This window comes from Pleuronectes platessa, chromosome 4, assembly GCF_947347685.1.
Source record: "Pleuronectes platessa chromosome 4, fPlePla1.1, whole genome shotgun sequence".
NCBI classification, from domain to species: domain Eukaryota; kingdom Metazoa; phylum Chordata; class Actinopteri; order Pleuronectiformes; family Pleuronectidae; genus Pleuronectes; species Pleuronectes platessa.
The window spans coordinates 21,547,742-21,559,907 of record NC_070629.1 but is presented as its reverse complement, the minus strand read 5'-3'; the positions used below and the strand labels follow the sequence as shown (position 1 = coordinate 21,559,907).

The 12,166-nt window shown below is 43.4% G+C and overlaps 1 protein-coding gene across 1 annotated transcript; it reads right to left on the bottom strand.

Moving 5' to 3' along the window:
- Positions 1–437: 437 nt before the first annotated feature.
- LOC128438491 (transmembrane protein 252-like) lies at positions 438–1,337 on the bottom strand. Its single transcript, XM_053421072.1, has 2 exons — positions 1,081–1,337; positions 438–666 (listed from the first exon to the last, which is right to left on the bottom strand). Exons 1-2 carry the CDS (start codon positions 1,335–1,337, stop codon positions 438–440), a joined length of 486 nt encoding a protein of 161 aa, XP_053277047.1.
- Between the last annotated feature and the right edge of the window lie 10,829 nt (positions 1,338–12,166).

Sequence of the window (12,166 nt, the reverse complement as noted above, 5' to 3'; positions counted from 1 at the left end):
TAAATATTAAAGAAACATTTTGAGGACTTGGGATTTTTATTCTATAACAGCAGTCATTAACTTCTTAAAATAAAGGAATGTTTTATTTCAATAATGCACAAATAGAAACAATACAGGGCTTGTAAAAACATATATCAAAGTAATTCACATGTCCATCCCTTCACCAGGTAGATGCTGTTAATGAACCACAGATTTAAAGTAACATCAACACAGATCCACAGTTTACCTGAACAGCCAGTTCTATGTCTATAAACACCTCTGGGCTGAAACTAGCCTGAGCAGTTTGTTCAGTCAATAAAGGTCAGAGGTTCAGAGCTGGATGTGGATCCATGGCACAAAGGTGATGTCAACACGTCTCTGTGGGCCATCGTTGGCAGCCGAGCCTTCCATCGACGCGTCTTTTCAATTTTTTCTGGAACTGGTCGACATCTCATCTCTCATCCAGCTGGGGGGGACAACGTTTCTCCCCCCAGCTCCTCTGCACCCCCCTGTCCCTGCTGCTCCACCTGGCTGTACGGAGGAGGTTGCTCCCAGCTCCACGTGCAGTCCGGGGCCTGGGAGCTGTCCTGGCTGTACAGAGGAGGAGCGATGCCCATCTCAACATCCACCTCCCAAGAGGCCTGGGCTGCCTGGGAGTCCTCGTACGACGGAGGGAAGGAGCTTGGTCTGCAGAGGAAGAGACAGGGTGTTGCACATGATTCAACCAGATGTTATCATCAGAAAAGAGAAACAGAACTAATCAGTAAAGATATGCATTATCTGTCGTTCCAGGCCAGATGTTGAAAACTCACCTGAAAAATTAGAACGAGGGTTTAAATGAGATCAGACATATGATGTGTGAAATATGTTAAAAGTTACAAGTTTTGATGAGACATTTTTCCTGTGGCTTCCTCCACGAAGCTCTGTTCTAACTTTATGTAACTACTTTTCTATTTCAACAGTTTTTATTAGAACTTTTATGCTAAATTTAATGAGATTAAACTTGAAAGTTCCATATTCTACCCCCCAATTTTTTTCATTTCATTCAATGTTTTTCATTAAAGTCGCAAATAACAGTGTTGTCATTCTTATAACAATTACCTGTAAATGGTGTAGATTTCGATCTGCTGCTCAGGTGTTTCCCTCTGGAACATCTTGCTCTTTATGCTTTGATAGAAGACCCAGAAGAACCCGATGAGGACCAACAAGAGGCTTGAGAAGATCAACATATAGGCAGAGAGGGTCTTCTTGGTCATCTTTAAGTCGGTCTGCAGGTACAGCAGGTGGACCCCGAGGAGTGTCATCCCACAGCCCAGGAGGACACAGCCCAGAGACATCATCGGCCTCGTTCCATACATGATCCCTTAACTCAATTGTCGTCTTTTTGCCTGCCCCTCCTTTTTTGTGTCTTCTGATGGAGAGATCGTGAAAAAACCTTCAAAAGTCCTGATGACACTGACTTTCAGGTTGGTCCCTCGGAACGATGCTAGAGTCACCTACACTAGAAACCAGTCACCTCTTCAAATCTGAACACATTTGGGAGTTTCCCTCCTCGGTTGTATATTAACACTGTTTTAATCTAGGGGTCAGGTAAGATGAGCGAGATCGAAAACAATACAGCAGAGTTGGTGGTGGACAGATGAGAACTCCACATCTCTTTTAAGGGGTCCGTGTTGCCTTTTGTCTTTCATCTTTGCAACAGTCAAAGACATCAAAGGAATTCATGACCACTGACACTGTGACATTAAATAAAACTGACAACAAAGGAATTCTTTGACGCATGGGTCATTCTTTCAGCATAACCCTTCGATGCAAAAACATGGAGTCAAAAGTGACCCGGGTCAGTTTTTATTTTTTCTATATCTTTGTGGTGTTTCAGGTTCTCCCTTGTTTTTGATCATAACAGTCATCAGGGCTCTTCTTGCTGCTCAGAGATCGTAAAGGTTTGATGAATCCTCAACACTCATATAAATGCAGAGTTTATCCCCTGAGCTTGACGATGTGTTGTTGTTTGTTTGGTGACAGGTTAACACACCCCTGCGCTCGATGCCCACATCGGATAGTGAACGACTAATAGGTCACAATCACCAAGTAATGAGTGTCAATGGTGGCACTTGTCCTGTTCAGCAGTCTGATGCAAGACGAGACCTTTTTCATAATGATGACGTTAGCGGAACGTCCCTGTGTGAGAAGATAGTGTATTTCTGAAAACCTTATCTTCTTTTATCACAGATGGCCTGCACTGATAGGCCCCCGATGAGCTGACCCATAAAATAAAATAGAGGGAAGTCTATTAAAAAAACAACAACAGGTGGATGACTCTGCAAAATGCGGCACGCTGCACAGCAGATAACCAGAAACAAGTGGTCGCCTGTGCAATGCTCATCCGGGAGTGTGTTATTGCTCCGGGGGATTTCAGTTTCTGCGTCCTTAGAACAGATCCACTGTTGGTGAGAAATCCTTTTTCAAAGTGTTCTTCTGCGCTCGTCCTCTAGAGGCTTGTTTTATTTGTATAAATTCACTGAATGCAAGCGCACGCGTGTGTGTTTATGTGCCCACGGCGGAGGAAGCAGTTGGTGGTCTGATACGGCCCTGTCTGCCAAACACACACACACGCACACACACACACACACACACACACACACACACACACACACACACACACACACGTATATGTATTAATTTAACCAAATTAATAGAAAATGTACAAATGTTATCATAATATATATCACTAATAGTATCAAGCACAAATACAAATTGTCTTTGTTCCCAAATTCTCCCTCCTCTCATTACCTGTGCTGTTTATCCTTTGAAGGGTCACAGGGTCGGCTGCAGGTCGCCAGCACATTGCAGGGTTGTAATGTAAGAATGATAATCATAATCATTTTTCCAAGTATTGAATATTTGGCCTCAGACTCAGTTTAATGAACTCATACTGTCAACATCTCTGACGGGAACTTTTTGTTTGGTCAAACACCAGGATAGTAAAAGTAAGTAAAAATCTAACTGAAAGGTAACATGATGATGGCTATGGGTGATGCATTTACATATAAGTAATATTGTACTGTTGTACTTGTGAGTGGGGCTCCATTTAAAATATTCAATATATATATATTTGCAATATAGATGGTAGTTTAATCTATAAGATTATTTTATTCTAGTTGATAATTTATAACAATTTGCATTTTATACAAAGTCTTCATCTGTAGATACAGTTCATCCCTCTGAACTGGGAGAGGAAGTATAAAGTGAATAGATTCAAATAAAGTTCAGATACATTTATACTTGCATTTATACATTTATAAATGCTGTACTTCATTCCAACATGGAGGTTTGTTACTTGTAAACAACTAATAAATTCAATGTGTAATCTACAGTGCCTTGCATAAGTATTCACCCCCTTTGGACTTTTCTACATTTTGTCATGGTATAACCACAGATTAAAATTTATTTCATCGTGAGTTTATGTAATGGACCAACACAAAATAGTGCATCATTTGGAAGTGGGGGGAAATATTACATGTATTTCACAATTATTTACAAATAAAAATCTGAAAAGTGTTGAGTGCATATGTATTCACCCCCTTTACTGTGAAACCCCTAACAAAGATCTGGTGCGACCAATTGCATTCACAAGTCACATTTGCAAGTCACATAATTAGTAAATAGGGTCCACCTGTCTGCAATTTAATCTCAGTATAAATACACCTGTTCTGTGACGGACTCAGAGTTTGTTGGAGATCATTACTGAACAAACAGCATCATGAAGACCAAGGAGCTCACCAAACAGGTCAGGGATAAAGTTGTGGAGAAATATGAAGCAGGGTTAGGTTATAAAAAAATATCCAGAGCTTTGAACATCTCTCTGAGCACCATAAAATCCATCATAAGAAAATGGAAAGAATATGGCACAACCGCAAACCTACCAAGAGGAGGCCATCCACCCAAACTGAAGAGTCGGACAAGGAGAAAATTAATCAGAGAAGCAACCAGGAGGCCCATGGTTACTCTGGAGGAGTTGCAGAGATCCACAGCTGAGGTGGGAGAATCTGTCCACAGGACAACTATTAGTCGTCTACTCCACAAATCTGGCCTTTATGGAAGAGTGGCAAGAAGAAAGCCATTGTTGAAAGGGATCCATAAAAAATCCCGTTTGGAGTTTGCCAGAAGCCATGTGGGAGACACAGCAAACATGTGGAAGAAGGTGCTCTGGTCAGATGAGACCAAAATTGAACTTTTTGGCCTCAATGCAAAACGCTATGTGTGGCGAAAAGCCAACACTGCCCATCACCCTGAGCAAACCATCCCAACAGTGAAACATGGTGGTGGTAGCATCATGCTGTGGGGATGCTTCTCTTCAGCAGGTACAGGGAAACTGGTCAGAATAGAGGGAAAGATGGATGGAGCCAAATACAGGGAAATCCTTGAAGAAAATCTGATGCAGTCTGCAAAAGACTTGAGACTGGGGCGGAGGTTCATCTTCCAGCAGGACAATGACCCTAAACATACAGCCAGAGCTACAAAGGAATGGTTTGGATTAAAGAATGTTAATGTCTTAAAATGGCCCAGTCAAAGCCCAGACCTCAATCCAATAGAGAATCTATGGCAAGACTTGAAGATTGCGGTTCACAGACGGTCTCCATCCAATCTGACTGAGCTTCATCTTTTTTGCCAAGAAGAATGGACAAACCTTTCCATCTCTAGATGTGCAAAGCTGGTAGAGACATACCCCAAAAGACTTGCAGCTGTAATTGCAGCGAAAGGGGGTTCTACCAAGTATTGACACAGGGGGGTGAATACTTATGCACCCAACAGATGTCAACTTTTTTGTTCTCATTATTGTTTGTGTCACAATAAAATTTATTTTGCACCTCCAAAGTACTATGCATGTTTTGTTGATCAAACAGGAAAAAGTTTATTTAAGTCTATTTGAATTCCAGTTAGTAACAGTACATAATGGGAAAAAGTCCAAGGGGGGTGAATACTTATGCAAGGCACTGTACTACATGTTCCAACCTTCATATTTCCCCCCCCCCCCCCCCCCCCCCTCGGTGTCACACACACATGAACCTCTCACACACACACGCCTTCATATGGACCTCATTATTGAGTGATAATTATAGACAGAGTGAGACAGAGATCCATTAGTGGTGAGGGACAGACGAAGTGAAGGGCCGGTTATTCATTAATCAGCCGGACTCTGATGAGGAGCTGTCATCACCTCTGTCATTAACACACATCAGGGTCACACTGCACACTCAGCACTGTGGTCACAGAGTGGGGACAGTGAGGACACACACACACACACACACTCACAAACACACACACACACACATAGTGACTGGACATCAATTATCGGATTGTTTAGGCGATCGAGTAATATAAACATATCTGCCTGTGCTAATGCATTGGCAGTCGCAGTACCACGACAGGTCCAGTGGGGACACTATTGCTTTATTTTCCTCTCCAGTGCCAGCGGCTGTGGAGCAGGAGCCCTGCAGCACTGACTGGTTACAACTATTACAACATCTTTATCATTTATAAGTGAAACAATTTTTCCTCGTCCTCCATTACATCTTTTTCAGAAGTTGTTGATCCTCGGGCTGAACTCCCTCTGTACCTCAGTCACATGTGTAACTTTAATATGATCCATTCGGAGGTGCAGGCTCCATCCTGCCTGGTTCTGATAACCGTGATGCTCGATCATAAAAGGGTGGGGAAGGTTTTTTTCTTCTTCTTTTTCTTCCACCCATTTTGTCACAGATTATAAATCTGCTGCACTCCGGCTGTTGGAATAACATCTTTATACTGTAAAAAACCATCCAGTTCACTCTCCAGCCCCGGTGTCATTTTTATCATTTGGAGAATTCCAGATGATAGAGAAATGTGAACCATGTACGTTAAAAAAAAAACAGGCGCCTCAAAGGCAGCTGTGGCTCAGGGGGGTGGAGTGGGTTGTCCACTATCCTGAAGGTTTGACCCCTGTCGCCCCTATTTCGTGTGTGAATGGCAAAGACTCCGACAAATCACTGTATAAATACTGACCACTTAAATTTGAAGGAAAAGAGCTGTGTAGGAAAGGAGAGAGGGAAGGTTTTTGACTTCTCAAACTTTCACTCTGACTCTGTGTCTTTTTGTCTCTTCCTCTAAGTGGCTCTCCTGCCCCCCTCATCATGTGTGTCCCCTGATGTCAGGCCTGCTCTCGTCTGTAGTGTTTCACTGCTCTTTCCCGTAGTGGCCGTATAAAACCTTGCAGTTGTCTGGACTCGGCCGAGGCAGGAGGGGATCAATGAGGAGATCGATAGGGTCCCTGGGAGTCCTAATAGCCCTGTTGCTGCTCCCTGACTCCCTGCCTGCGCTGCCTGATACAGCAGCACGTCGGTGGAGTGGTGGTGGTGGTGGGGCCGACACTGTATGTCTGTGTGTGATCTGAATCCAATCTACGACCCCCCTGCGGAGTCTATACTTACACTTTAGTCATGATACAGCACAAATTGGGTCATCTGTGTTCTAATGGAGCTGATGGCTGAGAGTGAAATGTACGTGGCCTTCCAGCGAGTTCACCTTCAGTCTCCAGCTCCCGTTCCCTGGAAGAAACCAAGAGGAAGATAGTGAAGAAAGAAAATAATAGTTTATAGTAGAAACTTGTACTTGAACAGTTTCGAACTATAAGCAAAGTGCACTGTCCTGCAGGGAGCGAGGGACAAAGTAGAGATGTGCAAGGAGAGGGCGGTGGATGGTTGACAGGCACATCTAACTTTATACAGGAGAGAGTTTAATTAAGTGTTTAAGTCGCCCTGTGATTCCCAAACATCATAACTGCCTTGCACAGACATTGAGTTTTTTAGAATTGTCTAATATTGACACTCTTGTCTGGCAATAGGATTTGATAACCTCCACCATGGATGTGATATTTCCCCCCCGTCCGTCTGTTTGTCTGTCTGTTTGCAGAATTACCCAAAGACTGCTGAGCGGACTGTCATGAAACTTGGTGGAAGGATGGGACATGGGCCGGGACAGAACCCAATTTACTTTGGCATTTATACAGTTGAAGGGGCGGATCCAGGATGTGTTTCACTTTCTTTACCAGTGGGCGTTTTGGAAACCAATTCCCCTGAGTAAGGTTCCCAACATGGGGTTTGTGACCCTCAAATGATTTGCAGGATACATCTGAGGGATCGAGTCCTGATTAACACCAATAAAAAAAAGGAATAAAAGTTGTTTCTGCTTCACGTCGTTTGGCTTTTTGTAAAATCATTAAAGAAATGAGAGTTTTACATTTTCATAATTCTGAATGACGGGAACATGAGTCTTGGGGGTGCTTGCAGATCACAGAAATAAATAAATATAAAACTTGGGTCTTGCTGGAGATATGCAAACTATTGCGTGGCATCCTAATATTTGTGTCTTCTGCAGCTCAGAGGGGAGCTTAGTCTCTGAAGTCGGAGAAACACAACCCTGATGATGCCTCTTTGCAAACTTGAGACCTTGAGTCTGACTGATATACAGAAGTACTATTTCCCAGGTATGGCGGCTCTCCAGATGCATTATGGGAACTGCCTGACCTGCGGTTTTGGAGCCTGAATCCTTCAAATCGATTGGATATCTCCGTCTCTACTGTATCAATTTTGAATGTTCCGGTTTTTAATGTCTTCAATGAACCCCCTGAACTTTTCATATTATAATATTAAACTGGATAAAGTCTGGTTTTACAGTGTGTTTTGCTCACTGTCCGCAAGAACCCATGAAAACACACAAACCAACATTGCATGAGTTCATCTCTCTACACTTTCTGACTCCCCCATGTCTGTGGCTCTCAGACCAAATCCCATGATTCCCTCCGAGGACATAAATCTTTATAAATAGTTCACAAATATATATAAACGTCTCAATAATTCCCTCTAACAGCGGGACACTGTAGTTTTTAGGAAACATCAGTCAAACGGGAGTAAATAGCACTTTTTCATGGCTATTTTCAGCCACGGCTCAGCCAGTGCAACGGTGCGTGGCTCAATGTGTTTTTAATAGTTTTTGGATGAAGGAGGTTTGTGGCACAAATGAAAAAGCTCCACGAGGCATCAGATTCAAAACACTTGTTAACGGGATCAGTGCGTGTTTCCTTTCCATCTTTTCACAGAATTTTTTTTGACAATAAAACTACTTCAGTATTTGGAGTTATATTTTTGTCACAATGTCCCACTCGTGGACGAAAGGTTTAAAACATCTCTGTTTTCCAGGCTGATTGCCAAATTTAAATAGAGAACAAATAATCATTAGATGTTATAAACAACAAATTTAGAAAACATTTTTTAATGAAGGAATCTTTTTTTAAATTAAATTCATCTATTATTTTTTACGAATCCAACAGCCATAAACACATCTGACTTTCTTTCCATAGGACGGAAATGAAACCTAACGTTTGCCCACGTACTGTTTACACTAATGTGTGTTTAACTTGTATAGTTACTTTCAACTTCTGTCCAGTTTGTCCCGAACCAGCTCCAGCACGAGGTTCGAGGCTGGAGGCTGAGCTGCTGCTCCTTCATGTGAAGCCATCGTCTGGTTCTTTTCTTCTAATATTTTGGGTCATTATGTTGCTGTAGGACGCAGCCCTGAGCAGCCAATCTGTCTTCCTTTGTTACTTGTCTTTTTCTCACTGTCCTGACAGCGATATAGAGCAAAGTGTGGTCCCAATGATGCATCAGAGGCTGGAGAAACACAGTCCAACGCTTTGTACAGACAAAGGGTTTGTGAGTCACAGAGGTGTACGCTGCTGTCGGAAGCGTTTGCATTAACTCTCCTGGCTTCATTACTCCTGTCCTGTTTGTTTGTTTGCAAATATAATTACACAAAAATAACGACAGATTACCACTTGAGGCTTACTTTTTGTTGCAGCTTGCAACATTTGCTCAAATTTAAATAAAAATTGGAACAAAGGGGGTTTCCTCAAACTTTTTATATCATAAAGTTTTCTCCACCTCATGTTGGAATATATAATATATTTAACTTTTTCTCTTCTTTATTCTTTTGAATTTCAAATTTTTGATAATGCTTTTTACTATTTACAAATAGAGTAAGATTCTTCATCTAAATACAAGCTTATCATCTAAATACAAACTTAAGACTTAACGGGTGAATAATGAACAAAGTGTTGTTGGATAAAGTTTATTCTAAACGTAATATTTTTCTCAAAAACAATTGTTACGGGTGTGTGTGTCTGTGTGTGTCTGCATGTGTGTGAGCACTGTGCTCCTGAATGTGCACGTGTCACATCAGGGTTTAATCACTGTCACAGTTGTGTGTTGTGTGCGTACATGTCTGCCCTCAGGGTGCAGGCTTTGTCGGCTCAGAACTGACAATGTACAGACTTTACGCCGACCTTAATGTTTTTAATGAACTGTTACTGTCCCCGCCCCAAACACCAATTAGACGTAAGTGTTTGAACAGTTTGAGCATATGGGTTTGAATTCAGCATGAGCGTCCAATTAAACTGGAGAAACTGCTTCTGTAGTTTTTTGCAAATCTAAATAATTTTCTGGAAAATAATATCCATCTGCTTAATATCGATGACATCAGAGAAGCTTCCTGATTGGTCAAATGAACAGGATTACACTAACATGGTGTAAATATGACTAATTTCAGCCTAATGACGGATTTTCAAGTGGAAAAAAAACAATATAATTGCACCCTTAGCTCATTTGCGTTGGCCACCACTGAGAACACATTATTTCCATGTTTGATAAAACAGGAAGACATTTGCACATTTTTGCATACTACCCAAGATACATCTGTGATTTGTAGCAGTGTATCTCTGTATCAAATCCCTGTGCCTGCATTGATAGTTACACCCCGATGCTGTGCAGGTTCTCTCGCTGCGCCCACTCGCAAAATTTGTTGAGAAAAAGTACAATACATCAAGACTGCCGAGCCCCTCTGCTCTCACAACGCCAGTGTGTCGGTAGATTTATTTCAGCTCAGAGACTTTGACTTCACCATCCAGCTCCATATCAGTATTAATGCACGCATGCAGGTGTAAACAGGAAGCAGATGATCTACTGGTTACAGAAAATAATATGAACCAATAAAACCGGTGTTTATTTACTTGGATCAATGATAATGTGAAACTATTATTGAAAGTAAGTGTGTAGCCTATAACGCTTTGCCTTCACCACTGGAGGACAAGTCACAACCAATGAGACTGCCGAGCCCCTCTGCTCTCACAACGCCCCGCTGGTTTCCCAGATTATCAGGCCTCACACTGGCGCCTCCGTGGTAATAAATGTGTGACGTCAGTGTGTCGGTGAGGAACGCAGCCACAACAACTTGATTGCAGCTAAGTGGCTTTTGTTGTCTGAATATCAAGATTTAGGAGATCGGTAATCAGGAACAAGATTTCTCAGCCGTTGGGTCATCGCGGGGGTTTCCCTTGTGCATCAAAAACAGATGGAGGGGGGGGGGGGGGGGGGGGGACCATAAATAAGCACCTGGAAGCTGCATTTGAGAAGTTAAAATATGCCAAATGTTGAGCTGTACACTCAAATACTTAAATCACATTGGAAATACTTTTATTGGAGTAGTGATGAGGCCTCTAGTATAAGCAGACAGTCTGAGTAACAGGACAGGGAGCAGCACCGGGTGGGTTTCCGCTTGTGAAGAACTCCCATTACTCAATCATGTCGGGATCACTAAGTCTAATTAAACCTAGAGAACATATGCAGAGTAGAGTACCCGCACCCCCCATCCGACAATGTGCCTCTGCAGTCCATTACAGCCCTCCACCAAGTAAGCCTGTGATCCCAGTCATACGCCGCACATACATCACATCACATATTGCAGATCGTGAGGATGTAAAGTTCAAAAGATCCGCGGTGGATTCATGTTGGAGGCAGATGTTGCGCCATATATCGAGAGTTCCCCCCCCCCCCCGCAATAGGCTCCTCCTGGGCAGGATGATGGGATGATAAGGCCAGGGACGTCTTGCACGGGCCGGGGGGAGAGGCAATAATCGCAGCGTATAATTCAGGATAATGAAGGCTCCACCACTAGATCAGCCATAAAGAATGATAGGGGAGGCAGACAGGGAGCCGCTCATGCGTTTGACCTCCACTGGCATCCCTCCACCTCCTATAAATTTGTGCTGCGGTTTGACTTCGGGCGAAGGGAAGGGGAAGGAAGGAGGGAGGTGAAGGGGAGGAGGAGATGGACAGATGTAGGGGAGGAGGAGCGAGAGAGGAGGTGAGTGACGGGAGGAACACATGATTTGGCTTCAGCTGAGACCAAGCGGTCAAATCTTCTTCTTCGGATCTTTTGTAGAAATATCCTGAGACCACTGGGCCCAGAATTCACCTGAGAGGAGACGGAAACAGAAGAATGATGCGATAATGCGATATCGATTCACGTCATCCGAGACTGACGCGTGCAAGCGTACCCAAAAATAAACCCCGGCGTCCATTACCGCGAAATGAGAAAAAACACTGAGCCGCCTCTCGCACAACTCTCTCCCACTCGGTGCGTCCCTCCCTCTCTGTTTCCCCTCCAGTTCATTGGTATGCAGGCGTTGTGGTGGTATATTGTGGGCAGACTGGGCCTCGCTGCTCTCCTCTACATGTCTGCTAAATGACAGTAATTATTTTCCTGGGCTGCAGGCGGCTCATGCATGTTTTATTTCCACCTCCACCTCCCCCATCTGCCTGCATGGCGATGCATGGCACACACAGTGGTGGTATGAAAAACAAAAAAAGGAAGAAAAAAAAGAAATCGGAGCATTTTATTTCTCTCCATACCTTCCTATGGGTCCCCACTGGGTTCTCCGGCCTCAGTTCTTTTTACTGAGGGGGCCTGCTCTTTTATGGCGCATGGGGGGGTTGTGCAGCGACTGACAGATGCTGTTAAGCAGGTCTCATGATGGTCCAGACACAGATAAAGACGACTAATGGTGGTTTTGCGCACGCTGGCTGCTGCTGTAAGCATTTTGCCACAAAATGGCCACCATGTTTCAGTTCAGGTTCAGGTGTCACTTGGTGTTGGGTGGGGGGGAGGCAGTGAAATCCGCCGGTGCAGTTTCTCTTGAAGCTCCTGAACCTGCAAACCGCACTAACCACACCGTATGTATTCTGCTTCGACAGAACCTCCTTGTTGAACAATAAAAAACCAACCCTGTCAGAACTCAGTCAAGGTTGCCTGATGA

Coding starts and splice junctions, on each gene's coding strand:
- LOC128438491 (XM_053421072.1), bottom strand. CDS start 1,337: ATGTATGGAACGAGGCCGATGATGTCTCTGGGCTGTGTCCTCCTGGGC. Junction 667..1,080: donor GAAATCTACACCATTTACAG/GTAATTGTTATA, acceptor CTTCCTCTGCAG/ACCAAGCTCCTTCCCTCCGT.